Raw genomic sequence first — 26,143 nt, 5'->3', positions numbered from 1 at the left:
GATGGCTACTTTCAGCAGGATAATGCAATGCCATGTCATAAAGCTGGAATCATCTCAGACTGGTTTCTTGAACATGACAATGAGTTCACTGTACTCCAATGGCCTCCACAGTCACCAGATCTCAATCCAATAGAGGAGCATCTTTGGGATGTGGTGGAACGGGAGATTCGCATCATGGATGTGCAGCCGACAAATCTGCGGCAACTGTGTGATGTCATCATGTCAATATGGACCAAAATCTCTGAGGAATGCTTCCAGCACCTTGTTGTATCTATGCCACGAAGAATTGAGGCAGTTCTGAAGGCAAAAGGAGGTCCAACCCGTTACTAGCATGGTGGACCTAATAAAGTGGCCGGTGAGTGTATATATATATATATATATATATATATATATATATATATATATATATATATATTTTTTGAACAACAGAACCTCTGGGCTGCAAGACACTGCAGCAAGGTCCACAGGCCCAAATGGGCGGCTGTATGTCTGAACTGAATGTGAACAGGGTGCAACACACACTGGCCGAGGTGCGGCGCAGTACTCAATGTGAAAAAAATGCAGTGACAGTGTTGTGGTGCGATACTCAATGTGAACACGGTGCAACTAAACCCTGCCAGTTAAGGTCACTGGCCAGGTGCACCAATACTGCTGAAACAAACTAGGCTGCTAAGGGTTAACACTCACCCCAGGTCAGCAAACACATATTCCCCTGCACAGCTAGGGGTGCTCTGCAAACAGCTAGAAGCCACCACGGAAGTCTGACATGCTCCTGCCACACAACTAGGAGTTACCAATGAAGTCTGATAGTTTACATAGGCTATATCAGAGACCAAACCTGCTGCAGCTCCTCAGGCTGGAACAGTCTCTACCGCTCCTAGCCCTGGTGTAGAGCTGACAGTTCGGGGTTTACAGGTCCTACCTAACAGCACCCAGGAGAAGCAGAGAAACCCCACACAGAGGCCTAGTCTGACAACCTGCCTGCAATACTGGAGCCTAATCCCTGACTACTGTCATTAAACAAGCTTCCGTGGACATTAGGAAAATTCAATCAAAGTGTGAGCCCGGATGGCCGTCAGCTCACACTATTTAAAGGGAAGTCTCCGCCCAATAGGGCGGTGGTCATGATCTAACCGCTCAGGCTCAATAGGGGAGAAATGGCACTTAGCCTGAGAGCGGCTCCAAAGGTCTGAGCATGCTCAGTAGGGTGAAAGCATGACTTAGACTGGCCCGCAGGTGGCGCTGTGCGCTGGGAGAGCAACCTAACTAATACAGGGGCTTGGAGACCTGAAAAGATGCTCTAAAAGATGTCAAAATTATGATCATTGTTACCAGAGTGCCAAGTAACAGGACTATGTCAAGTGCCTCACCCAGCAAAATCCTGGCCAGGCCATGTTGTGTGGTGTCACAATACCTAGTAGGATAGCTTTTTTTTTTTTTTTTTTTTTCCAAAAATCATCAACTTGTGCCATGGCGTTCGATGTATTTGTTCACAATCGAATACAAGGCCGCATATGCAGTAAAAATTTGTATCCCTCTCACCCTCCCTGGTGCTTTTTTTTGCACCAATAACTGTGCAGGGCAGGTGGGACAGGAACTACGACAACGGAAGAAGTGAAAAAAATGAAAAAACCCATTGGCTGCCGAAAACATGTGACCTCCCATTCTTAAGAATAGTGTCGGCCATCTTCGTCTCATTCTCGTTTTGGAGTCATAGAGAGAGTGCGGTGTCAGACTGTCAGTGCGATACAGGGCTTTAGTTAGGCAGGAATTGTGAATAATAACAGCTCTTTTCAGAGCTCAATAATAGCTAGCTAGAAAATCATGCAACGTAGCAGCAGGGGACGTGGGCGAGGACGTGGATACTCAGCTGAGTATCCACTCCATAGTCAAGGTACTGGAGAGATTCGGTCAGCAAACAATTTACTTCTCCTCCTCCTCCTCCTACAACCCCAGCCCCTAATTCTGCATGTGAAAATGTACATATATATATATATATATATATATATTATATATATATATACACATACACATTTCCATTATCTCCCCCCCGCCCCCAGGGGGTTGCAAATCAATTTTTTAGGGCTCCAGCCCAAGGGCCTGCAAAAATAATTTTTTAGGGCTCACCCCCAAGGGGTTGAAAAATTAATGTTTAAGGGCTCACCTCCAAGGGCCTGAAATCTCATTTTTAGGGGTCACCCCAAGGGCCAAAAAAATTAAACACTGCTGCTGCATTGCTCCGCTCACCCAAAGGCATAAAACCCTGCTTTTTAAAGGCTCTACTCACTCCAAGGGCCAAATACACTGCTTTTTAAAGGCTCAATTCACCCAAAGGGCTATCACATCTCTGCTGATGCAAGGCTGAACTAAGTTAAAGGGCTTGTAAATTAATTTGGAAAGACTCATGTTAAGGTTCTTAAAAGTGAATTTTGGAAGGTCTTACCACATCATACACACACACACGCACACACACACACACACACACACACAATGATTTAAAGGGGTGGTTGTTAATGTTTGTTGAGATTAAATTGGGGTTTGTGTCATCCATTTGGGCAGTAAAGAAGGTTTCCAGGTATTTTCCCACTTTGATAGAGGTTGTAGTGAGTGTGTATAGTGTGTAGTTGTTAGGCTGTGATGTTGGGGTAATAGAGGGTCTTTGGTGTGTTAGATGCCCCCAGACATGCGCCCCCTGCTGTCCCAGTGTCATTCCAGAGGTGTTGGCATCATTTCCTGGGTGTCATAGTGGACTTGGTGACCCTCCTGAGTCGAATGGTGGATCCCCTGAAACGAAGCATTTTCTCCCATAGACTATAATGGGGTTCGATATTCGTTCGAGTAGTCTAATATTGAGATGCTATTCGGAACGAATAACGAACATCAAATATTTTACTGTTCGCTCATCTCTAGTCACCTGTATTTGTCTATGAAATATGGAATGCTGCAGCTTTCCATCAGAAATAGGTCAGGAGTAGAGATGAGCGAGTGCTATTCGAAACAAACCGTTATACTCACCTCTCCGGGGCATCCAGTGGTCTTCTCTTCTGGCCTTAGGCTGACGTCATGTGGTCACCACTATGGTCTGTGATTGGGTCTCATGGTCACGACGATGTTATTATGTTGGTCAAAGCACCATGACAACTACGCCCTATGTGACTGCTGAGACACAATCATAGGCCTCAGCGGTGACCCCAGGGTGTGTGGCACCAGCTAGAGGCTGGAAGTGGACTGCGTGGGACTGCCGAATGCCGTGAGGATCCTCAGAGGAGGTGAGGAAAGGTGAATATAACTTTGTTATTTTTATTCCCTTGAGTACAGAAGACCTCAGAATATAATATTAGCATTTCTGGTTTGTGCCAAAAAAGCTTGGCCTGAAAAGAATCGGAGGGCTGAACCTCAGGAATATTCATCAAAAAAATATCTTGTGAGGTTTGTCCATCTCTAATTATAAAGTTGTGTAAACACATACTGGTAATTCTAAGGTGTTCAACCAGTGGCGTAACTAAGATGGTGGGGCCCCGTGGCGAACTTTTGACATGGGCCCCTCAACCGACACCGATGCTGAAGACCTAGGACCGACCCCCTCCTCCGCACTCTGTTATGTCCCTTAGTAAGCCCTGCACACAGTATAATGTCCCATAGTGTCCCCTGCACACAGTATTATGCTCCATAGTGGCCCCTGCACACAGTATTATGTCACATAGTGGCTCCTGCACACAGTATTATGTCCCATAGTGTCCCCTGCACACAGTATTATCCCCCATAGTGGCCCCTGCACACAGTATTATCCCCCATAGTGTCCCCTGCACACAGTATTATACCCCATAGTGTCCCCTGCACACATTATTATGTCCCATAGTGGCCCCTGCACACAGTATTATGTCCCATAGTGGCCCTGCACACAGTATTATGTTCCATAGTGTCCCCTGCACACAGTATTATGTCCATAGTGGCCCCTGCACACAGTATTATACCCCATAGTGGCCCCTGCACACAGTATTATCCCCCATAGTGTCCCTGCACACAGTATTATCCCCCATAGTGTCCCTGCACACAGTATTATACCCCATAGTGGCCCCTGCCAACAGTATTAAGTCCCATAGTGGCCCCTGCACACAGTATTATACCCCATAGTGGCCCCTGCACACAGTATTATCCCCCATAGTGTCCCCTGCACACAGTATTATCCCCATAGTGTCCCCTGCACACAGTATTATGTCCCATAGTGGCCCCTGCACACAGTATTATACCCATAGTGGCCCTGCACACAGTATTATCCCCCTAGTGTCCCCTGCACACAGTATTATACCCCATAGTGGCCCTGCACACAGTATTAAGTCCATAGTGGCCCCTGCACACAGTATTATACCCCATAAGTGGCCCCTGCACACAGTATTCATGTCCCATAGTGGCCCTGCACACAGTATAATGTCCCATAGTGTCCCCTGCACACAGTATTATACCCCATAGTGTCCCCTGCACACAGTATTATACCCCATAGTGTCCCCTGCACACAGTATTATACCCCATAGTGTCCCCTGCACACAGTATTATGTCCCATAGTGTCCCCTGCACACAGTATTATGTCCCATAGTGGCCCCTGCACACAGTATTATGCCCCATAGTGGCCCCTGCACACAGTATTATGTCACATAGTGGCTCCTGCACACAGTATTATGCCCCATAGTGGTCCCTGCACACAGTATTATGCCCCATAGTGGTCCCTGCACACAGTATTATGTCCCATAGTGGTCCCTGCACACAGTATTATGTCCCATAGTGGCCCCTGCACACAGTATTATGTCCCATAGTGTCCCCTGCACACAGTATTATGTCCCATAGTGTCCCCTGCACACAGTATTATGTCCCATAGTGTCCCCTGCACACAGTATTATGTCCCATAGTGGCCCCTGCACACAGTATTATGTCACATAGTGGCCCCTGAACACAGTATTATGTCCCATAGTGTCCCCTGCACACAGTATTATGTCCCATAGTGGTCCCTGCACACAGTATTATGTCCCATAGTGTCCCCTGCACACAGTATTATCCCCCATAGTGGCCCCTGCACACAGTATTATGTCCCATAGTGGCCCCTGCACACAGTATTATCCCCCCATAGTGGCCCCTGCACACAGTATTATGTCCCATAGTGTCCCCTGCACACAGTATTATGTCCCATAGTGGCCCCTGAACACAGTATTATGTCCCATAGTGTCCCCTGCACACAGTATTATCCCCCATAGTGGCCCCTGCACACAGTATTATGTCCCATAGTGGCCCCTGCACACAGTATTATCCCCCCATAGTGGCCTCTGCACACAGTATTATCCCCCATAGTGGCCCCTGCACACAGTATTATGTCCCATAGTGTCCCCTGCACACAGTATTATGTCCCATAGTGGCCCCTGCACACAGTATTATGTCCCATAGTGGCCCCTGCACACAGTATTGTCCTGCTGAAAGGCAAAAAGGCCAGTGGCCCTGACGGCATCCTACCAGAGATGATCAAATACAGCCCTCCAGCAATACACGCGGCACTGGCAAAGCTATTCACCCTCGGGCTCAATGCTGGACACTTCCCCGAAGACTGGAACAAAGGGCTCATAACCCCCATCTACAAAAATGGGGACCATTATGACCCCAACAACTACAGAGGGATCTGCATCAGCAGCACGCTGGGGAAACTGTTCAACAGCATCATCAATAACAGAATCCTCACCTTCCTCACACAACATGGGGTCCTCAGCAAGAGCCAAGCAGGGTTCATGCCAAACCACCGCACCACAGACCATATCTACACCCTGCACAGCCTCATCAAGACACACGTCCACAACACCAGAAGAGGCAAGATATTCGCCTGCTTCGTGGACTTTAAGAAGGTGTTCGACTCAGTATGGCACCCAGGCCTACTCCTAAAACTAGAGAGTGGAATAGGAGGAAGAACGTACGACGTCATCAAGAGCTCCTACACCGGAAACCAGTGCAGTGTGAAGGTGAATGGGAAAAGGACAGCATACTTCCAACAGGCCCGAGAGGTCAGACAAGGCTGTAGCCTGAGCCCAACGCTCTTCAACATCTATATCAATGAACTGGCTACAGTCCTGAAGGCCTCACCAACCCCAGGGCTCACCCTGAACAATCGAGAGGTGAAGTTCCTGCTGTATGCCGATGACCTCCTACTCCTGGCCCCCACCGAGAAAGACCTCCAAGAAAGCCTGTCAGTGCTGGAAAAATTCAGCACCACATGGGCCCTACCCATCAACCAGAAGAAGACCAAAGTCATGGTATTTCAGAAGAAGGGCCACAATAAAGCCTCCACCACCCCACAATTCACACTGAACGGCTCCACACTGGAGAAAACCAACAGCTACACCGACCTGGGGCTGGAGCTCAGCCAATCAGGAAGCTTCAAAGCAGCAATAGAAACCCTGAAAGCAAAAGCCTGCAGAACCTTCTACGCCATCAGAAGACAACTGTACCACCTCAAACCACCGGTGAGGGTCTGGATGAAGATATTTGACGCTGTCATCTCCCCGATCCTTCTCTATGGCAGTGAGGTTTGGGGCCCAGCCACCTACCCAGACCAGTCAAAGTGGGATTCCAGCCCAACAGAGAACTTCCACCTGGAGTTCTGCAAATACCTGCTCCATGTCCATCGCAACACCACCAACATGGCCTGCAGGGCAGAGCTAGGCAGACTCCCCCTATGGCTCACCATACAGAAGAGGGCGCTAGCTTTCCAGGCACACATCCAGGGGAGCAAGCCCAACTCCTACCACCACCAAGCATGGCTAAGCCACCTGAGCAAACCAGACACTCACCAACCAAACAACAGCCAACCACCAAACCAAAAACACCAACAGATGATAACCAAGGCCGAAATAAAGGCGACCACAGAGGCAAACAGAGAGCGGTACATTGAAGAATGGAGAAATGAAATAAATAACTCCAAGAAACTCACCGTGTACCAATCCCTACAAAGGGACTACACCATGGCCACCTACCTGGAGAGAATACGCCACCCCAAACACAGACAGACCCTGAGCCGATACAGACTGAGCGCCCACAACCTAGAGATAGAGACGGGGCGATACAGGCAGACGTACAAGCCACGGGAGAAGAGACTGTGCCAGCATTGTGACCAGGGGGTCCTAGAAGACGAGACCCACTTCCTGCTACACTGCACCAAATACTCAGCTGTGAGGGCCGTCTACTACCAAAGACTGTCTGCCCACATCCCAGACTTCATATCTGCAGAAGAGAAGAGGAAACTCTACATCCTACTGGGAGAAGAAGAGGCCACTGTGGAGATCGCTGCCCAATACGTGTCCAGCTGTCACCAAACAAGAGGAAGATGAGACTCCACGGACTGTTATATTTATCCCAAAACACCCACCCCACCCCACCCCCACCTCCCCATATAGCAGTCACCAACGAAGAGGAAGATGAGACTCCACGGACTGTTATACCCCAAACCAACCGCCCCGCCCCACCCCACCTCCAACCCCCCCCCATATAGCAGTCACCAACGAAGAGGAAGATGAGACTCCATGGACTGTTATACCCCAAACCATCCACCCCACCCCCACCACTCACCCACCCGAGTCCAACTCCCCCCCCCCCCCACTTTACTAGCTTTGGCAATGCCAAATATCTATTCGGACGTGCCAATAAAGCTTTTTTGATTTGATTTGATTTGTATTATGTCCCATAGTGTCCCCTGCACACAGAATTATGTCCCATAGTGGCCCCTGCACACAGTATTATGTCCATAGTGGCCCCTGCACACAGTATAATGTCCCATAGTGTCCACTGCACACAGAATTATACCCCACAGTGGTCCCTGCATACAGTATTATGTCCCATAGTGGCCCCTGCATACAGTATTATACCCCATAGTGGTCCCTGCACACAGTATTATGCCCCATAGGGGCCCCTGCACACAGTATTATCCCCCATAGTGGCCCCTGCACACAGTATTATCCCCCATAGTGGCCCCTGCACACAGTATTATCCCCCATAGTGGCCCCTGCACACAGTATTATCCCCCATAGTGGCCCCTGCACACAGTATTATCCCCCATAGTGGCTCCTGCACACAGTATTATGTCCCATAGTGGCCCCTGCACACAGTATTATACCCCATAGTGGCCCCTGCACACAGTATTATGTCCATTAGTGGCCTTCACACAGTATTATACCCCATAGTGGCCCCTGCACACAGTATTATGTCCCATAGTGGCCCCTGCACACAGTATTATCCCCCATAGTGGCCCCTGCACACAGTATTATCCCCCATAGTGGCTCCTGCACACAGTATTATGTCCCATAGTGGCCCCTGCACACAGTATTATACCCCATAGTGGCCCCTGCACACAGTATTATGTCCATTAGTGGCCTTCACACAGTATTATACCCCATAGTGGCCCCTGCACACAGTATTATGTCTCATAGTGGCCCCTGCACACAGTATTATCCCCCATAGTGGCCCCTGCACACAGTATTATGCCCCATAGTGGCCCCTGCACACAGCATTATGCCCCATAGTGGCCCCTGCACACAGTATTATCCCCCATAGTGCCCCCTGCACACAGTATTATGCCCCATAGTGGCCCCTGCACACAGTATTATGTCCCATAGTGGCCCCTGCACACAGTATTATGTCCATTAGTGGCCCTGCACACAGTATTATGTCCCATAGTGGCTCCTGCACACAGTATTATCCCCCATAGTGGCTCCTGCACACAGTATTATGCCCCATAGTGGCCCCTGTACACAGTATTATCCCCCATAGTGGCCCCTGCACACAGTATTATCCCCCATAGTGGCCCCTGCACACAGTATTATGCCCCATAGTGGCCCCTGCACACAGTATTATGTTCCATAGTGGCCCCTGCACACAGTATTATGCTCCATAGTGGCCCCTGCACACAGTATTATGTCCCATAGTGTCCCCTGCACACAGTATTATACTCCATAGTGGCCCTTGCACACAGTATTATGTCCCATAGTGGCCCCTGCACACAGTATTATGCTCCATAGTGGCCCCTGCACACAGTATTATGCCCCATAGTGGCCCATGCACACAGTATTATGTCCATTAGTGGCCCCTGCACACAGTATTATTCCCCATAGTGGCCCTACACACATTATTATTCCCCATAGTGGCCCCTGCACACAGTATTATTCCCCATAGTGGTCCCTGCATACAGTATTATTCCCCATAGTGGCCCCTGCACACAGTATTATGTCCATTAGTGGCCCCTGCACACAGTATTATGCCCCATAGTGGCCCCTGCACACAGTATTATCCCCCATAGTGGCCCCTGCACACAGTATTATGTCCCATAGTGGCCCCTGCACACAGTATTATGTCCATTAGTGGCCCTGCACACAGTATTATGCCCCATAGTGGCCCCTGCACACAGTATTATCCCCCATAGCCCCATAGTGGCCCCTGCACACAGTATTATGTCCCATAGTGACCCCTGCACACAGTATTATGCCCCATAGTGACCCCTGCACATAGTATTATGTCCCATAGTGGCCCCTGCACACAGTATTATGCCCTATAGTGGCCCCTGCACACAGTATTATCCCCCATAGTGGCCCCTGCACACAGTATTATGCCCCATAGTGGCTCCTGCACACAGTATTATGCCCCATAGTGGCCCCTGCACACAGTATTATCCCCCATAGTGGCCCCTGCACACAGTATTATGCCCCATAGTGGCCCCTGCACACAGTACTATGTCCCATAGTGGCCCCTGCACACAGTATTATCCCCCATAGTGGCCCCTGCACACAGTATTATCCCCCATAGTGGCCCCTGCACACAGTATTATGCCCATAGTGGCTCCTGCACACAGTATTATGCCCCATAGTGGCCCCTGCACACAGTATTACCCCCCATAGTGGCCCCTGCACACAGTATTACCCCCCATAGTGGCCCCTGCACACAGTATTATGTCCCCATAGTGGCTCCTGCACACAGTATTATGCCCCATAGTGGCCCCTGTACACAGTATTATCCCCCATAGTGGCCCCTGCACACAGTATTATGCCCCATAGTGGCCCCTGCACACCGTATTATGTTCCATAGTGGCCCCTGCACACAGTATTATGCTCCATAGTGGCCCCTGCACACAGTATTATGCTCCATAGTGGCCCCTGCACACAGTATTATGTCCCATAGTGTCCCCTGCACACAGTATTATGCTCCATAGTGGCCGCTGCACACAGTATTATCCCCCATAGTGGCCCCTGCACACAGTATTATGCCCCATAGTGGCCCCTGCACACAGTATTATGTCCATTAGTGGCCCTGCACACAGTATTATGTCCCATAGTGGCTCCTGCACACAGTATTATCCCCCATAGTGGCTCCTGCACACAGTATTATGCCCCATAGTGGCCCCTGTACACAGTATTATCCCCCATAGTGGCCCCTGCACACAGTATTATGCCCCATAGTGGCCCCTGCACACAGTATTATGTTCCATAGTGGCCCCTGCACACAGTATTATGCTCCATAGTGGCCCCTGCACACAGTATTATGTCCCATAGTGTCCCCTGCACACAGTATTATGCTCCATAGTGGCCCCTGCACACAGTATTATGCTCCATAGTGGCCCCTGCACACAGTATTATGTCCATTAGTGGCCCCTGCACACAGTATTATGCCCCATAGTGGCCCTTCACACATTATTATTACCCATAGTGGCCCCTGCACACAGTATTATTCCCCATAGTGGTCCCTGCATACAGTATTATTCTCCATAGTGGCCCCTGCACACAGTATTATGTCCATTAGTGGCCCCTGCACACAGTATTATGCCCCATAGTGGCCCCTGCACACAGTATTATCCCCCATAGTGGCCCCTGCACACAGTATTATGTCCCATAGTGGCCCCTGCACACAGTATTATGTCCATTAGTGGCCCTGCACACAGTATTATACCCCATAGTGGCCCCTGCACACAGTATTATGTCTCATAGTGGCCCCTGCACACAGTATTATCCCCCATAGTGGCCCCTGCACACAGTATTATGCCCCATAGTGTCCCCTGCACACAGTATTATGCCCCATAGTGTCCCCTGCACACAGTATTATCCCCCATAGTGGCCCCTGCACACAGTATTATCCCCCATAGTGGCCCCTGCACACAGTATTATCCCCCATAGTGGCTCCTGCACACAGTATTATGTCCCAAAGTGGCCCCTGCACACAGTATTATACCCCATAGTGGCCCCTGCACACAGTATTATGTCCATTAGTGGCCTTCACACAGTATTATCCCCCATAGTGACCCCTGCACACAGTATTATGTCCCATAGTGGCCCCTGCACACAGTATTGTGTCTCATAATGGCCCCTGCACACAGTATTATCCCCCATAGTGGCCCCTGCACACAGCATTATGCCCCATAGTGGCCCCTGCACACAGTATTATCCCCCATAGTGCCCCCTGCACACAGTATTATGCCCCTTAGTGGCCCCTGCACACAGTATTATGTCCCATAGTGGCCCCTGCACACAGTATTATGTCCATTAGTGGCCCTGCACACAGTATTATGTCCCGTAGTGGCTCCTGCACACAGTATTATCCCCCATAGTGGCTCCTGCACACAGTATTATGCCCCATAGTGGCCCCTGTACACAGTATTATCCCCCATAGTGGCCCCTGCACACAGTATTATGCCCCATAGTGGCCCCTGCACACAGTATTATGTTCCATAGTGGCCCCTGCACACAGTATTATGCTCCATAGTGGCCCCTGCACACAGTATTATGTCCCATAGTGTCCCCTGCACACAGTATTATGCTCCATAGTGGCCCCTGCACACAGTATTATGTCCCATAGTGGCCCTTCACACAGTATTATGCTCCATAGTGGCCCCTGCACGCAGTATTATGCCCCACAGTGGCCCCTGCACACAGTATTATCCCCCATAGTGGCCCCTGCACACAGTATTATGTCCCATAGTGGCCCCTGCACACAGTATTATGTCCATTAGTGGCCCTGCACACAGTATTATGCCCCATAGTGGCCCCTGCACACAGTATTATCCCCCATAGCCCCACAGTGGCCCCTGCACACAGTATTATGTCCCATAGTGACCCCTGCACACAGTATTATGCCCCATAGTGGCCCCTGCACATAGTATTATGTCCCATAGTGGCCCCTGCACACAGTATTATGCCCCATAGTGGCCCCTGCACACAGTATTATCCCCCATAGTGGCCCCTGCACACAGTATTATGCCCCATAGTGGCCCCTGCACACAGTATTATGCCCATAGTGGCCCCTGCACACAGTATTATGTCCCATAGTGGCCCCTGCACACAGTATTATGTCCCATAGTGGCCCCTGCACACAGTATTATGTCCCATAGTGGCCCCTGCACACAGTATTATCCCCCATAGTGGCCCCTGCACACAGTATTATCCCCCATAGTGGCTCCTGCACACAGTATTATGCCCCATAGTGGCCCCTGCACACAGTATTATCCCCCATAGTGGCCCCTGCACACAGTATTATGCCCCATAGTGGCCCCTGCACACAGTACTATGTCCCATAGTGGCCCCTGCACACAGTATTATCCCCCATAGTGGCCCCTGCACACAGTATTATCCCCCATAGTGGCCCCTGCACACAGTATTATCCCCCATAGTGGCTCCTGCACACAGTATTATGCCCCATAGTGGCCCCTGCACACAGTATTACCCCCCATAGTGGCCCCTGCACACAGTATTATGTCCCATAGTGGCCCCTGCACACAGTATTATCCCCCATAGTGACCCCTGCACACAGTATTATCCCCCATAGTGGCCCCTGCTCACAGTATTATGTCCATTAGTGGCTCCTGCACACAGTATTATTCCCCATAGTGGCCCCTGCACACATTATTATTCCCCATAGTGGCCCCTGCACACAGTATTATGTCACATAGTGGCCCCTGAACACAGTATTATGTCCCATAGTGTCCCCTGCACACAGTATTATGTCCATTAGTGGCCCCTGCACACAGTATTATGCCCCATAGTGGCCCCTGCACACAGTATTATCCCCCATAGTGGCCCCTGCACACAGTATTATGTCCATTAGTGGCCCTGCACACAGTATTATGCCCCATAGTGGCCCCTGCACACAGTATTATGTCCCATAGTGGCCCCTGCACACAGTATTATGTCCATTAGTGGCCCTGCACACAGTATTATGTCCCATAGTGGCTCCTGCACACAGTATTATGTCCCATAGTGGCTCCTGCACACAGTATTATGCCCCATAGTGGCCCCTGTACACAGTATTATCCCCCATAGTGGCCCCTGCACACAGTATTATGCCCCTTAGTGGCCCCTGCAAACAGTATTATGTTCCATAGTGGCCCCTGCACACAGTATTATGCTCCATAGTGGCCCCTGCACACAGTATTATGTCCCATAGTGTCCCCTGCACACAGTATTATGCTCCATAGTGGCCCCTGCACACAGTATTATGTCCCATAGTGGCCCCTGCACACAGTATTATGCTCCATAGTGGCCCCTGCACACAGTATTATGCCCCATAGTGGCCCATGCACACAGTATTATGTCCATTAGTGGCCCTGCACACAGTATTATGCCCCATAGTGGCCCCTGCACACAGTATTATCCCCCATAGTGACCCCTGCACACAGTATTATGTCCCATAGTGGCCCCTGCACACAGTATTATCCCCCATAGTGGCCCCTGCACACAGCATTATGCCCCATAGTGGCCCCTGCACACAGTATTATCCCCCATAGTGCCCCCTGCACACAGTATTATGCCCCATAGTGGCCCCTGCACACAGTATTATGTCCATTAGTGGCCCTGCACACAGTATTATGTCCCATAGTGGCTCATGCACACAGTATTATCCCCCATAGTGGCTCCTGCACACAGTATTATGTCCCATAGTGGCCCCTGTACACAGTATTATCCCCCATAGTTGCCCCTGCACACAGTATTATGCCCCATAGTGGCCCCTGCACACAGTATTATGTTCCATAGTGGCCCCTGCACACAGTATTATGCTCCATAGTGGCCCCTGCACACAGTATTATGTCCCATAGTGTCCCCTGCACACAGTATTATGCTCCATAGTGGCCCCTGCACACAGTGTTATGCTCCATAGTGGCCCCTGCACACAGTATTATGCCCCATAGTGGCCCATGCACACAGTATTATGTCCATTAGTGGCCCCTGCACACAGTATTATTCCCCATAGTGGCCCTTCACACATTATTATTCCCCATAGTGGCCCCTGCACACAGTATTATTCCCCATAGTGGTCCCTGCATACAGTATTATTCCCCATAGTGGCCCCTGCACACAGTATTATGTCCCATAGTGGCCCCTGCACACAGTATTATGTCCATTAGTGGCCCTGCACACAGTATTATGCCCCATAGTGGCCCCTGCACACAGTATTATCCCCCATAGCCCCATAGTGGCCCCTGCACACATTATTATGTCCCATAGTGACCCCTGCACACAGTATTATGCCCCATAGTGGCCCCTGCACATAGTATTATGTCCCATAGTGGCCCCTGCACACAATATTATGCCCCATAGTGGCCCCTGCACACAGTATTATCCCCCATATTGGCCCCTGCACACAGTATTATGCCCCATAGTGGCCCCTGCACACAGTATTATGCCCATAGTGGCCCCTGCACACAGTATTATGTCCCATAGTGGCCCCTGCACACAGTATTATGTCCCATAGTGGCCCCTGCACACAGTATTATCCCCCATAGTGGCCCCTGCACACAGTATTATCCCCCATAGTGGCCTCTGCACACAGTATTATGCCCCATAGTGGCCCCTGCACACAGTATTATCCCCCATAGTGGCCCCTGCACACAGTATTATGCCCCATAGTGGCCCCTGCACACAGTATTATGCCCATAGTGGCCCCTGCACACAGTATTATGTCCCATAGTGGCCCCTGCACACAGTATTATGTCCCATAGTGGCCCCTGCACACAGTATTATGTCCCATAGTGGCCCCTGCACACAGTATTATCCCCCATAGTGGCCCCTGCACACAGTATTATCCCCCATAGTGGCTCCTGCACACAGTATTATGCCCCATAGTGGCCCCTGCACACAGTATTATCCCCCATAGTGGCCCCTGCACACAGTATTATGCCCCATAGTGGCCCCTGCACACAGTACTATGTCCCATAGTGGCCCCTGCACACAGTATTATCCCCCATCGTGGCCCCTGCACACAGTATTATCCCCCATAGTGGCCCCTGCACACAGTATTATCCCCCATAGTGGCCCCTGCACACAGTATTATCCCCCATAGTGGCTCCTGCACACAGTATTATGCCCCATAGTGGCCCCTGCACACAGTATTACCCCCCATAGTGGCCCCTGCACACAGTATTATCCCCCATAGTGGCCCCTGCACACAGTATTATTCCCCATAGTGGCCCCTGCATACAGTATTATTCCCCATAGTGGCCCCTGCACACAGTATTATGTCCATTAGTGGCCCCTGCACACAGTATTATGCCCCATAGTGGCCCCTGCACACAGTATTATCCCCCATAGTGGCCCCTGCACACAGTATTATGTCCATTAGTGGCCCTGCACACAGTATTATGCCCCATAGTGGCCCCTGCACACAGTATTATGTCCCATAGTGACCCCTGCACACAGTATTATGCCCCATAGTGGCCCCTGCACATAGTATTATGTCCCATAGTGGCTCCTGCACACAGTATTATCCCCAATAGTGGCCCCTGCACACAGTATTATCCCCCATAGTGGCCCTTGCACACAGTATTATGTCCCATAGTGGCCCCTGCACACAGTATTATGCCCATAGTGGCCCCTGCTCACAGTATTATGTCCCATAGTGGCCCCTGCACACAGTATTATGTCCCATAGTGGCCCCTGCACACAGTATTATGTCCCATAGTGGCTCCTGCATACAGTATTATCCCCCATAGTGGCTCCTGCACACAGTATTATGCCCCATAGTGGCCCCTGCACACAGTATTATCCCCCATAGTGGCCCCTGCACACAGTATTATGCCCCATAGTGGCCCCTGCACACAGTATTATCCCCCATAGTGGCCCCTGCACACAATATTATGTCCCATAGTGGCTCCTGCACACAGTATTATCCCACATAGTGGCTCCTGCACACAGTATTATGCCCCATAGTGGCCCCTGCACACAGTATTATCCCCCATAGTGGCCCCTGCACACAGTATTATGCCCCATAGAGGCCCCTGCACACAGTATTATGTCCCATAGTGTCCCCTTCACACAATATTATGCTCTATAGTGGCCCCTGCACACAGTATTATGCCCCATAGTGGCCCCTGCACACAGTATTATGTCCATTAGTGGCCCCTGCACACAGTATTATACCCCATAGTGGCCCCTGCACACAGTATTATTCCCCATAGTGGCCCCTGCACACAGTATTATTCGCCATAGTGGCCCCTGCACACAGTATTATGCTCCATAGTGGCCCCTGCACACAGTATCATGTCCCCATAGTGGCCCCTGCACACAGTATTATGTCCCATAGTGGCCCCTGCACACAGTATTATCCCCCATAGTGGCCCCTGCACACAGTATTATGTCCCATAGTGGCCCCTGCACACAGTATTATGTCCCATAGTGGTCCCTGCACACAGTATTATGTCCCATAGTGGCTCCTGCACACAGTATTATGTCCCATAGTGGCCCCTGCACACAGTATTATGTCCCATAGTGGCCTCTGCACACACTATTATGCCCCATAGTAGCCCCTGCACACAGTATTATCCCTTATAGTGGCCCCTGCACACAGTATTATACCCTATAGTGGCCCCTGCACACAGTATTATCCCCCATAGTGGCCCCTGCACACAGTATTATGTCCCATAGTGTCCCCTGCACACAGTATTATGCTCCATAGTGGCCCCTGCACATAGTATTATGTCCCATAGTGGCTCCTGCACACAGTATTATCCCCAATAGTGGCCCCTGCACACAGTATTATCCCCCATAGTGGCCCTTGCACACAGTATTATGTCCCATAGTGGCCCCTGCACACAGTATTATGCCCATAGTGGCCCCTGCTCACAGTATTATGTCCCATAGTGGCCCCTGCACACAGTATTATGTCCCATAGTGGCCCCTGCACACAGTATTATGTCCCATAGTGGCTCCTGCATACAGTATTATCCCCCATAGTGGCTCCTGCACACAGTATTATGCCCCATAGTGGCCCCTGCACACAGTATTATCCCCCATAGTGGCCCCTGCACACAGTATTATGCCCCATAGTGGCCCCTGCACACAGTATTATCCCCCATAGTGGCCCCTGCACACAATATTATGTCCCATAGTGGCTCCTGCACACAGTATTATCCCACATAGTGGCTCCTGCACACAGTATTATGCCCCATAGTGGCCCCTGCACACAGTATTATCCCCCATAGTGGCCCCTGCACACAGTATTATGCCCCATAGAGGCCCCTGCACACAGTATTATGTCCCATAGTGTCCCCTGCACACAATATTATGCTCTATAGTGGCCCCTGCACACAGTATTATGCCCCATAGTGGCCCCTGCACACAGTATTATGTCCATTAGTGGCCCCTGCACACAGTATTATACCCCATAGTGGCCCCTGCACACAGTATTATTCCCCATAGTGGCCCCTGCACACAGTATTATTCGCCATAGTGGCCCCTGCACACAGTATTATGCTCCATAGTGGCCCCTGCACACAGTATCATGTCCCCATAGTGGCCCCTGCACACAGTATTATGTCCCATAGTGGCCCCTGCACACAGTATTATCCCCCATAGTGGCCCCTGCACACAGTATTATGTCCCATAGTGGCCCCTGCACACAGTATTATGTCCCATAGTGGTCCCTGCACACAGTATTATGTCCCATAGTGGCTCCTGCACACAGTATTATGTCCCATAGTGGCCCCTGCACACAGTATTATGTCCCATAGTGGCCTCTGCACACACTATTATGCCCCATAGTAGCCCCTGCACACAGTATTATCCCTTATAGTGGCCCCTGCACACAGTATTATACCCTATAGTGGCCCCTGCACACAGTATTATCCCCCATAGTGGCCCCTGCACACAGTATTATGTCCCATAGTGTCCCCTGCACACAGTATTATGCTCCATAGTGGCTCCTGCACACAGTATTATCCCCCATAGTGGCTCCTTCACACAGTATTATACCCCATAGTGGCCCCTGCACACAGTATTATGTCCCATAGTGGCCCCTGCACACAGTATTATGTCCCATAGTGGCCCCTGCACACAGTATTATCCCCCATAGTGGCACCTGCACACAGTACTATGCTCCATAGTGGCCCCTGCACACAGTATTATCCCCCATAGTGGCTCCTTCACACAGTATTATACCCCATAGTGGCCCCTGCACACAGTATTATGTCCCATAGTGGCCCCTGCACACAGTATTATGTCCCATAGTGGCCCCTGCACACAGTATTATCCCCCATAGTGGCACCTGCACACAGTATTATGCTCCATAGTGGCCCCTGCACACAGTATTATCCCCCATAGTGGCGCCTGCACACAGTATTATGTCCCATAGTGGCCCCTGCACACAGTATTATCCCCCATAGTGGTCCCTGCACACAGTATTATGTCCCATAGTGGCTCCTGCACACAGTATTATGTCCCATAGTGGTCCCTGCACACAGTATTATCCCCCATAGTGGCCCCTGCACACAGTATTATCCCCCATAGTGGCCTCTGCACACACTATTATGCCCCATAGTAGCCCCTGCACACAGTATTATCCCCCATAGTGGCCTCTGCACACAGTATTATCCCCCATAGTAGCCCCTGCACACAGTATTATCCCCCATAGTGGCCCCTGCACACAGTATTATACCCTATAGTGGCCCCTGCACACAGTATTATCCCCCATAGTGGCCCCTGCACACAGTATTACAGTCTTTTGAGACCCCAGAGTATAATAATTGGAGACCCGGGGCATAAAAACATAAAAAATTACTTTCTTACCTGTCCCCTGGCTCCTAAGCTGTCTTCTCCGCTACCATCCTTCTTCTATGACGTCGGCCGTCACATGACCCAGGAAGCAGGCCGGGTTCATGTGACGTCAGACAACTAGGACGGAGGCCTGGCAGGATCATGGAGAGGTAAGTAACAGTGTTTGTTACGTTCCCTTTCCTCTCCCGGGCCTCCGATCATTGTACTCGGGGATCTGCAAAGAGTATAATGATAGTATTTGTGGGGCCCGCGGTGTCACTTAACGATCCCGGCTCAGCCAGGATCAGCAAGTAAATTGTGCCCGTAACTGCCTATTAAACGGCGTATTAAAAAAACCCCAAAAAAAACGCAACGGTAGCGGCTGTCAACAGGCCCCCCAATGGCCTCCGCTGCCTCTGCGGTAGTTACGCCACTGTGTTCAACCTATAATCCTACTATGTATATCCAGAAGAAGGTGCATCTCTCATTCCATCGTCTGGAAGATCATGTACCATTTCAGAAAATTTCTAAACAACTTACAACGTTATTGTAGATGCTAAAAGAAGTTTTGAAAACCAGTAGAAATCCTCCATAGGACTTACAGATACCTCTGACTGACCTTCCCTATGTTGATAGCTTGTTGATCTCACCCCTTATATGGTTCTTGTGTTGTTGTTTTTTGTCTTTATAGATGGAGAACATTTCATAGACAGACACAAACAGGCCCTGGTTGAAAGAATAAAAATTCCATATCCAGCTGTCATTGATCTGTATTGTAGCAGTCCTCTGACGGAAGATGAGCGTGATGATATATTAAAAATATCTGACACTGAGGACAGGATGAGATGTCTGTATTATATTGTCAGAGACTGGGATGTCTGTGAGAAGCAGAAGGTTTATCAGATCTTATATAAGTACAATCGCAAGGTCATCAATGACTTGAAAAATTTAAGAAAATCATCACAATTAGAAGAGTGCAGTAAGTATACATGTCATCTGTACGCTGGCACACATATTTTCTGTATATAGTGTATACTCTTATGGTCCAATACTTTCTTCTTAATTTTCCACTCTGATACAAATATTTGAGGCCGAGGCCTCACGTTGCTCTTTTTATTGTAAATGTTGCCGGATTTGATGAGCCAAAGCCAGAAATGAATTGAGCAGAAGTATAAGAACTTTCTAGATATTTCCCATTCCATTCTTGGTTTTGGCTTTAAAAAAAAAAAAAAAATCTGTGCCAAAAAATGCTGCTTTTCTGCAATGTGAGTCTTAACCACTTCCGGATTGCCCATAGACTATATACGTCCGGGAAGTGGTTGCCTAGTTCTGACAGGACGTACCTGTACGTCCATCAGAACACAGCAGCTGCACGGAGATCGTGCAGCTACTGAAGCTGGGAGCCAGCTGTAACTTCAGCCAGAGCTCCCAGAGAGATAGCAGGGCAGATTTATTACCTCCCCTGACTTCTCGATCGCTGTGTATACAGCGCTCAATGAGCGCAGTATACACAGCAATGGATGCTGCCATAATTCAGCTGCCCTTTGACCCGGCAGACACGTGGGAGCAGAGTCTTACCAGAGCTGCTGGGTCCTACAGGACCCCAGATCAGCTCAGTAAGCTGTGTATACAGTGTGCAGGAGGCTGGATTCCTCCTGTATCTGAGGTTAAATGTACCAGCCCCAGTTATAGGAGAAATCAGCCTCCAGTACAAAAAAATAAGTGATCAGATGTCCCCAAAGGTCTCTTATTACCTTATGGGGACACAATCTGAAAAAAAAATAAAAAATAAAAATATAATAAAAAAGTTTTAAAAAAATGTAAATAAAATAATAATAATAAAAAATAAATAAATAATACACTAATGAAACGCCGTTATTAAAGGTTATAGCCCCACCCCCGACGACACCATACAAAATAAAAATTACCGTAATGGAGAGGAAAAACTATATTATAAAGTTATTCAGTGACACTTTGTGTTATTAAATTTAAAAAAATAAATAAATAATTGAAAACCAGACACAATTTCCCTCCTATTTTGTTTATATTTTCCCAGATATAAAAAAATTAAAACACATTCGAAAATAAAGATAACATAAAAATAAAGCCCTATGTGTCCCCGAAAAAAGACGCAAAAATTAGTTGACTGAGACATACGAGAAATATGTTACAGCCCTCAAAACCGCACATACATAATAAACCTAAAATGTGTCTGGTCCTGGACCACAAATTGGCCCGGTACTGAAGTGGTTAAAACTGTGTTTTAGTAGGACCATTCACTTAAAAAATGTTACCCTTGGGGACTACTGTAGCTGAGCAGTCACAGCTGTCTAGTAGTGGATCAGCTCTTACTATAAGAGGAAATCCATCAGAGCCATTTCAGTCTTTGTTGGTTGACTGTACCTACAACATGATGAAAGAAGACCAACCCCTTTAAAAAGGACCTTTCATGGATTTGGGTACAGGCAGTTCCATATACTGCTGAAAAGCCGACAGTGCGCTGAATTCAGGGCACTGTCGGCTTTCCCGATCTGTGCTCCGGGTGAAGAGCTATCGGTGCCTGTACCGTAGCTCTTTACAGTTAGAAGGGCGTTCCTGACAGTCTCTCAGGAACGTTCTTCTCCACAGCAGCGCCTATCGCGCTGTACAGTGTGAGCAGATAGGAACGCCTCCTTCCCCTCCTGATAATACGCGTACTTCAGACGAGCACTGTGAGCAGAGGGAGCTGGCGTTCCTCCCCACTCACACTGTACAGCGCGATAGGCACTGCTGTGGAGAAGAACGTTCCTGACTGACTGTCAGGAACGCCCTTCTGACTGTGAAGAGCTACGGTACTTGGACCAAAAGCGCTTTACCCGGAGCACAGATCGAAAAAGCCAACAGTGCGCTGGATTCAGCGCACTATCTGCTTTCCAGCAGTATATAGAACTGCCTGTGCCCAAACCCATGAAAATTCCTCTTTAATTGTATCACAATAAGTCCATTATTGATGGAAATTAAGAAACACTTATGTCACAAGGTCTCCGACCTCTCGCCTAGTCAGCCAGTATTGTTCTTCTCAATGATAAATGACAACTACCTGAAGATGGGTCTCATTCTTTTGGAGGAGATACTGGTCTGGCTCTAATCTAAGATCTTGGCAATAGATTTCTCAAACACTATACATTGATCTATAGGCAGCTACCTTCCATAAGGTGGCACAAGAGCAAGTTTTGTTTGGGAATATAGATAGTAATATAACATCGGTTCTCCATAGTCTGTCTATGGCTATTTACAGAAACAAGTGAAGATTCTGAGATGTTGCTGATGAGTGACAATGCGATGAAAGAAGATGACATGGGCTGTAAACTGTGTGACAAGGTAACATTGTTATTATCTAATATAACCTAAGGGGGTTAAATATCCCTTCTAATCTAACCACGGGGCTTTTTTTTTTTTCTTCTTTTTAATCTATGTTTTTTTTTCTTGTTTTATTATTTGACCAGAAATATTAAATAAAGTTATAAGGTATACATATTAAATTCCTCACTTCTTCCTCTATCCCCACTCCACGGCAGAAAAGGTAGCAACAAGGTCATTGCATTTCTGTTCTAAAAACCTTCATATAATTTAATCTGCTTAACCAAGTTCAATCATACAATAAAGACAAACCAAAGTTCCAACTATTAAAGCAAATACTTTGGTTAAAAAGAAAACATTGAGAGACATATATCATCTCCCAGAACATTAGAACCTGAAGAAGGGGGACATAAGACTCCATATTTGTAATTGATCTTTTTATAAAAGTTCATCCGGAATATTTTTATTTGTTGGCCAATTCCACAATAAATGAACTGTTTCTGATTCCTCTTCTTGACCAGATAGGACATTGGAAATTATTACTTGTTTCTATTTTTGCAAATATGTATGGGGAATAAAATAATATTTTTTAATATCTGAAATTATATCAATTGTTGATAGAGATGAGCGAACAGTAAAATGTTCGATATTCGTTTCGAGTAGCCGCTCAATATTCAACTACTCGAATCGAATATCGAACCCTATTATAGTCTATGGGGGGAAAATGCTCGTTTCAGGGGTAGGCAACATTCGATCAAATTATACTTACCAAGTCCACGAGTGAGGGTCGGGCTGGATCCTCCGAGAAGTCTTCTCCGCGCTGCGTCCCCACGGCGTCTTCCGGCTCTGAATTCACTCTGCCAGGCATCGGGCCTGGGCAGAGCCGACTGCGCATGCCTGCACTACAAGAAAATGGCTGCTTACAGTCAAAGCGGCCATTTTCTTTTAGCGCGGACATGCGCAGTCAGCTCTGCCCAGGCCTGATGCCTGGCAGAGTGAATTCAGAGCCGGAAGACGCCGTGGGGACGCAGCGCGGAGAAGACTTCTAAAGGTAGGAGAAGAACCAGCATTGATTGGCTTACTGTATAGCATTCGGCCAATCAATGCTGGTTCTGCATCAAACTTTTACATTCGGACAGCGAGTGGTACTCGATCGAGTACGAGTACGATCGAATATTACTTGCTCATCTCTAATTGTTGACACTTATTTATTCGCTTATCATTATATTCTGCACCACTTTTACTGAGATATTGTCAGTCACTGTCCCGAGTAAGTCTCACGATCTAAATTCCCTACCAGTATGTCTAAGATGTGCAGGAGAAATCCAAAGTACCTGGAGGTAACCTATACAAACAGTGGGAAGAACATACAAACTCATTGTAGATGTTGTCCTTCGAACGCAGGACTCAATCGTTGCAAGACAACAATGCTAACCACTCAGCCACCGTGCTGCCCTTTTATATTGAAAAACGTTTTGATATGCATTTGCCCAATTTTTGTGATCTACTATGTTTGTAAGAAAGTAAGGGAAGGAAATGACTTTTGCTATTTTCTGTAGACACTAATGAAAAGATCTCTTTACTATGAAGTAAAGGGATATATTTTCCATTTAAAGAGGACCTTTCACCACCTCCACCAACTCTAACTCTTTACATCCTTCTACTGAAACCAGCAAAGTTGGAATTTTTTCTCTAGCCCCCACCGTTCCTTAGCAATTAGTGCTGTTAATTTTGGCACCCAATATTCTAGTTAGGCTCTCCACTGTCAGGTTGGGGGTCCTGGAGTGGAGCAGACAGAAAGGGACCACCCACCTGACAGTAGAGAACTTAATTAGCATATTATGCGATTAAATTACTGTAAATGATTGCTAGGGTTGAAAAAAAAATGTCCAGTTGTGCCAAAATCAGTAAAGTGGCACTTACTAATTACAACATTTGAATTGGTGGAGGTGGTAAAAGGTCCCCTTTAAGTACATGGAAATGGAATAATTCTATTCTTTATTTTTCAACAAAATAATATTTTGATTGATTACGGATAGGGTTGAGCCGATCTTGACTTTTCAGGATCGATTTTGAAATCCGATTTCCGATCATTTTTCATTTGAACCCGATCTCGATCCCAATTCCGATCCCAATGCAAGTCAATGGGATTTTTTTTTACTAATCAGAGATCGGATTTTAAAAACAATCCTATTCACTACACAGCATGGAATCTAACAATTGAACGCTTTAATTGTCAGAATCCACACTGTGTAGTGATTGAAAAAATCCCCCGGCTACCTATGTCTGATCTTTTCTGATCCCGATCGCTCAACCCTAATTATGGAGACTTAGATATGTTATTTATCATGAGACCATTTTCTGTAATTTTATCACTTTTGATCCTTTCTTTACAGTACCAGTTTAATCAGGATCCTGTGAAAGTTATTACTCCGACCAAGGCTGGCCACAATTACCTGTAAGTTTCCTTCTGTGAACCTGTAACACAAGGTTTTTGCACTGGTTTTATTTTTAGAGTATTCACATTACATATTCTTTCCTCACATAAATTAAATTTTCCTTTCAATCATCAAATTTAAGTAGAAAACTTTAGCTTATTTGTTTTTTTTTTTCATAAATCAGTGTTTTTAACTTAAATGGCTGCCCAAAAACACATTAACAACTTACCTTTTACCGCATATACTTGAGTATAAGCTGAGTTTTTCAGCACAGCTTTTGTGCTGAAAAACCCCCCTCAGCTTATACTCGAGTCAAGCAGCAATAAAAAAAAAAGCTTTTTATTTTATTTATTTATTTATTTTTTTTTTTTTTTTTTTTTTTTTTTTGGGGGGGGGTCTATGACCAGCTGCAATAGTAATGCATAGAATCTCCCATAAAATAGTAAAAAAAAAAAAATAAATAAAAAAAATCTTTAAAAAATAAAATAAAATAAAATAAATAAAAGTTCTAAATCCCTCCTTTCCCTAGAATACATATAAAAGTAGAAAATTACTGAGAAACACAAACACATTAGGTATCCCTGTGTCTGACAGTGCCCGGTCTACTGAATATAGGGGATCTGCAGTGCTCCTTTTCCGTCGGGAAGGGCTTAATAGGAGCACTGCAGATACCCTATATTCAGCCAGACTGAATTCCAAGTGGGGGAAGAAAACCCAGTCCTCAAGCTCAGGGAAGGGACAGACAGACAACTAAAGCACCCCCTCCCATTTCCCAGCACCAGCAACTACTGCACCCAAAAACTCTGACTATTTTAATTTTTGAAATTTACCAGTAGCTGCTTCATTCTCCCCCCCCCCCAGTCTTATACTTGAGTCAATAAGTTTTCCCAGTTTTTTTGTGGTAAAATTAGGGGCCTCGGCTTATATTTGGGTCGGCTTATACGCGAGGATACACGGTATATTCAATATTAATATTCAGTCACTAAAAGAACCTTCTACAGAATCATAATGTTAGGGTTCTGTATATGTATATATAAAATTATAGTTTGACAGAACCTCTTGACTGCCGTAGTCACGGCAGTCAAGGTCCACAAGCCCCAGGAGGGCGGCCGTCTGCTGGAGCTAAGCAGCAGTATGTGGGTACGGTTCTAGTGTGAACAGAGAGCAATATACGTTCACCAGTTAACTTCACTGGGTAAATGTGTTTTTGTGCAGCTCCAATGTGAACAGGCTGCAATGAAGCTTCCACCAGTTGGCTTCACTGGGTTAATATGTTTATGCAGCTCTAATTGTAAACAGGCTGCAACAAGCGTTCACCAGTTGACTTCACTGGGGAAC

General features: G+C 47.7%; 1 protein-coding gene across 3 annotated transcripts in view; it reads left to right on the top strand.

Annotated features, from left to right (window-relative positions):
- LOC142202331 (NACHT, LRR and PYD domains-containing protein 1a-like) overlaps positions 1 to 26,143 on the top strand; it is a 58,290-nt gene that overhangs the window by 6,808 nt on the left and 25,339 nt on the right. For all 3 annotated transcript variants that reach the window (XM_075272406.1, XM_075272407.1, XM_075272408.1), the window contains exons 3-5: positions 19,720 to 20,007; positions 22,306 to 22,388; positions 24,764 to 24,825. In XM_075272406.1, the coding sequence (XP_075128507.1) occupies positions 19,720 to 20,007; positions 22,306 to 22,388; positions 24,764 to 24,825 (433 nt within the window). The remainder of the gene's footprint in view (positions 1 to 19,719; positions 20,008 to 22,305; positions 22,389 to 24,763; positions 24,826 to 26,143) is intronic.

Source organism: Leptodactylus fuscus, chromosome 5, assembly GCF_031893055.1.
Source record: "Leptodactylus fuscus isolate aLepFus1 chromosome 5, aLepFus1.hap2, whole genome shotgun sequence".
NCBI lineage: Eukaryota > Metazoa > Chordata > Amphibia > Anura > Leptodactylidae > Leptodactylus > Leptodactylus fuscus.
This window is presented reverse-complemented; position numbering and strand designations above follow the sequence as displayed.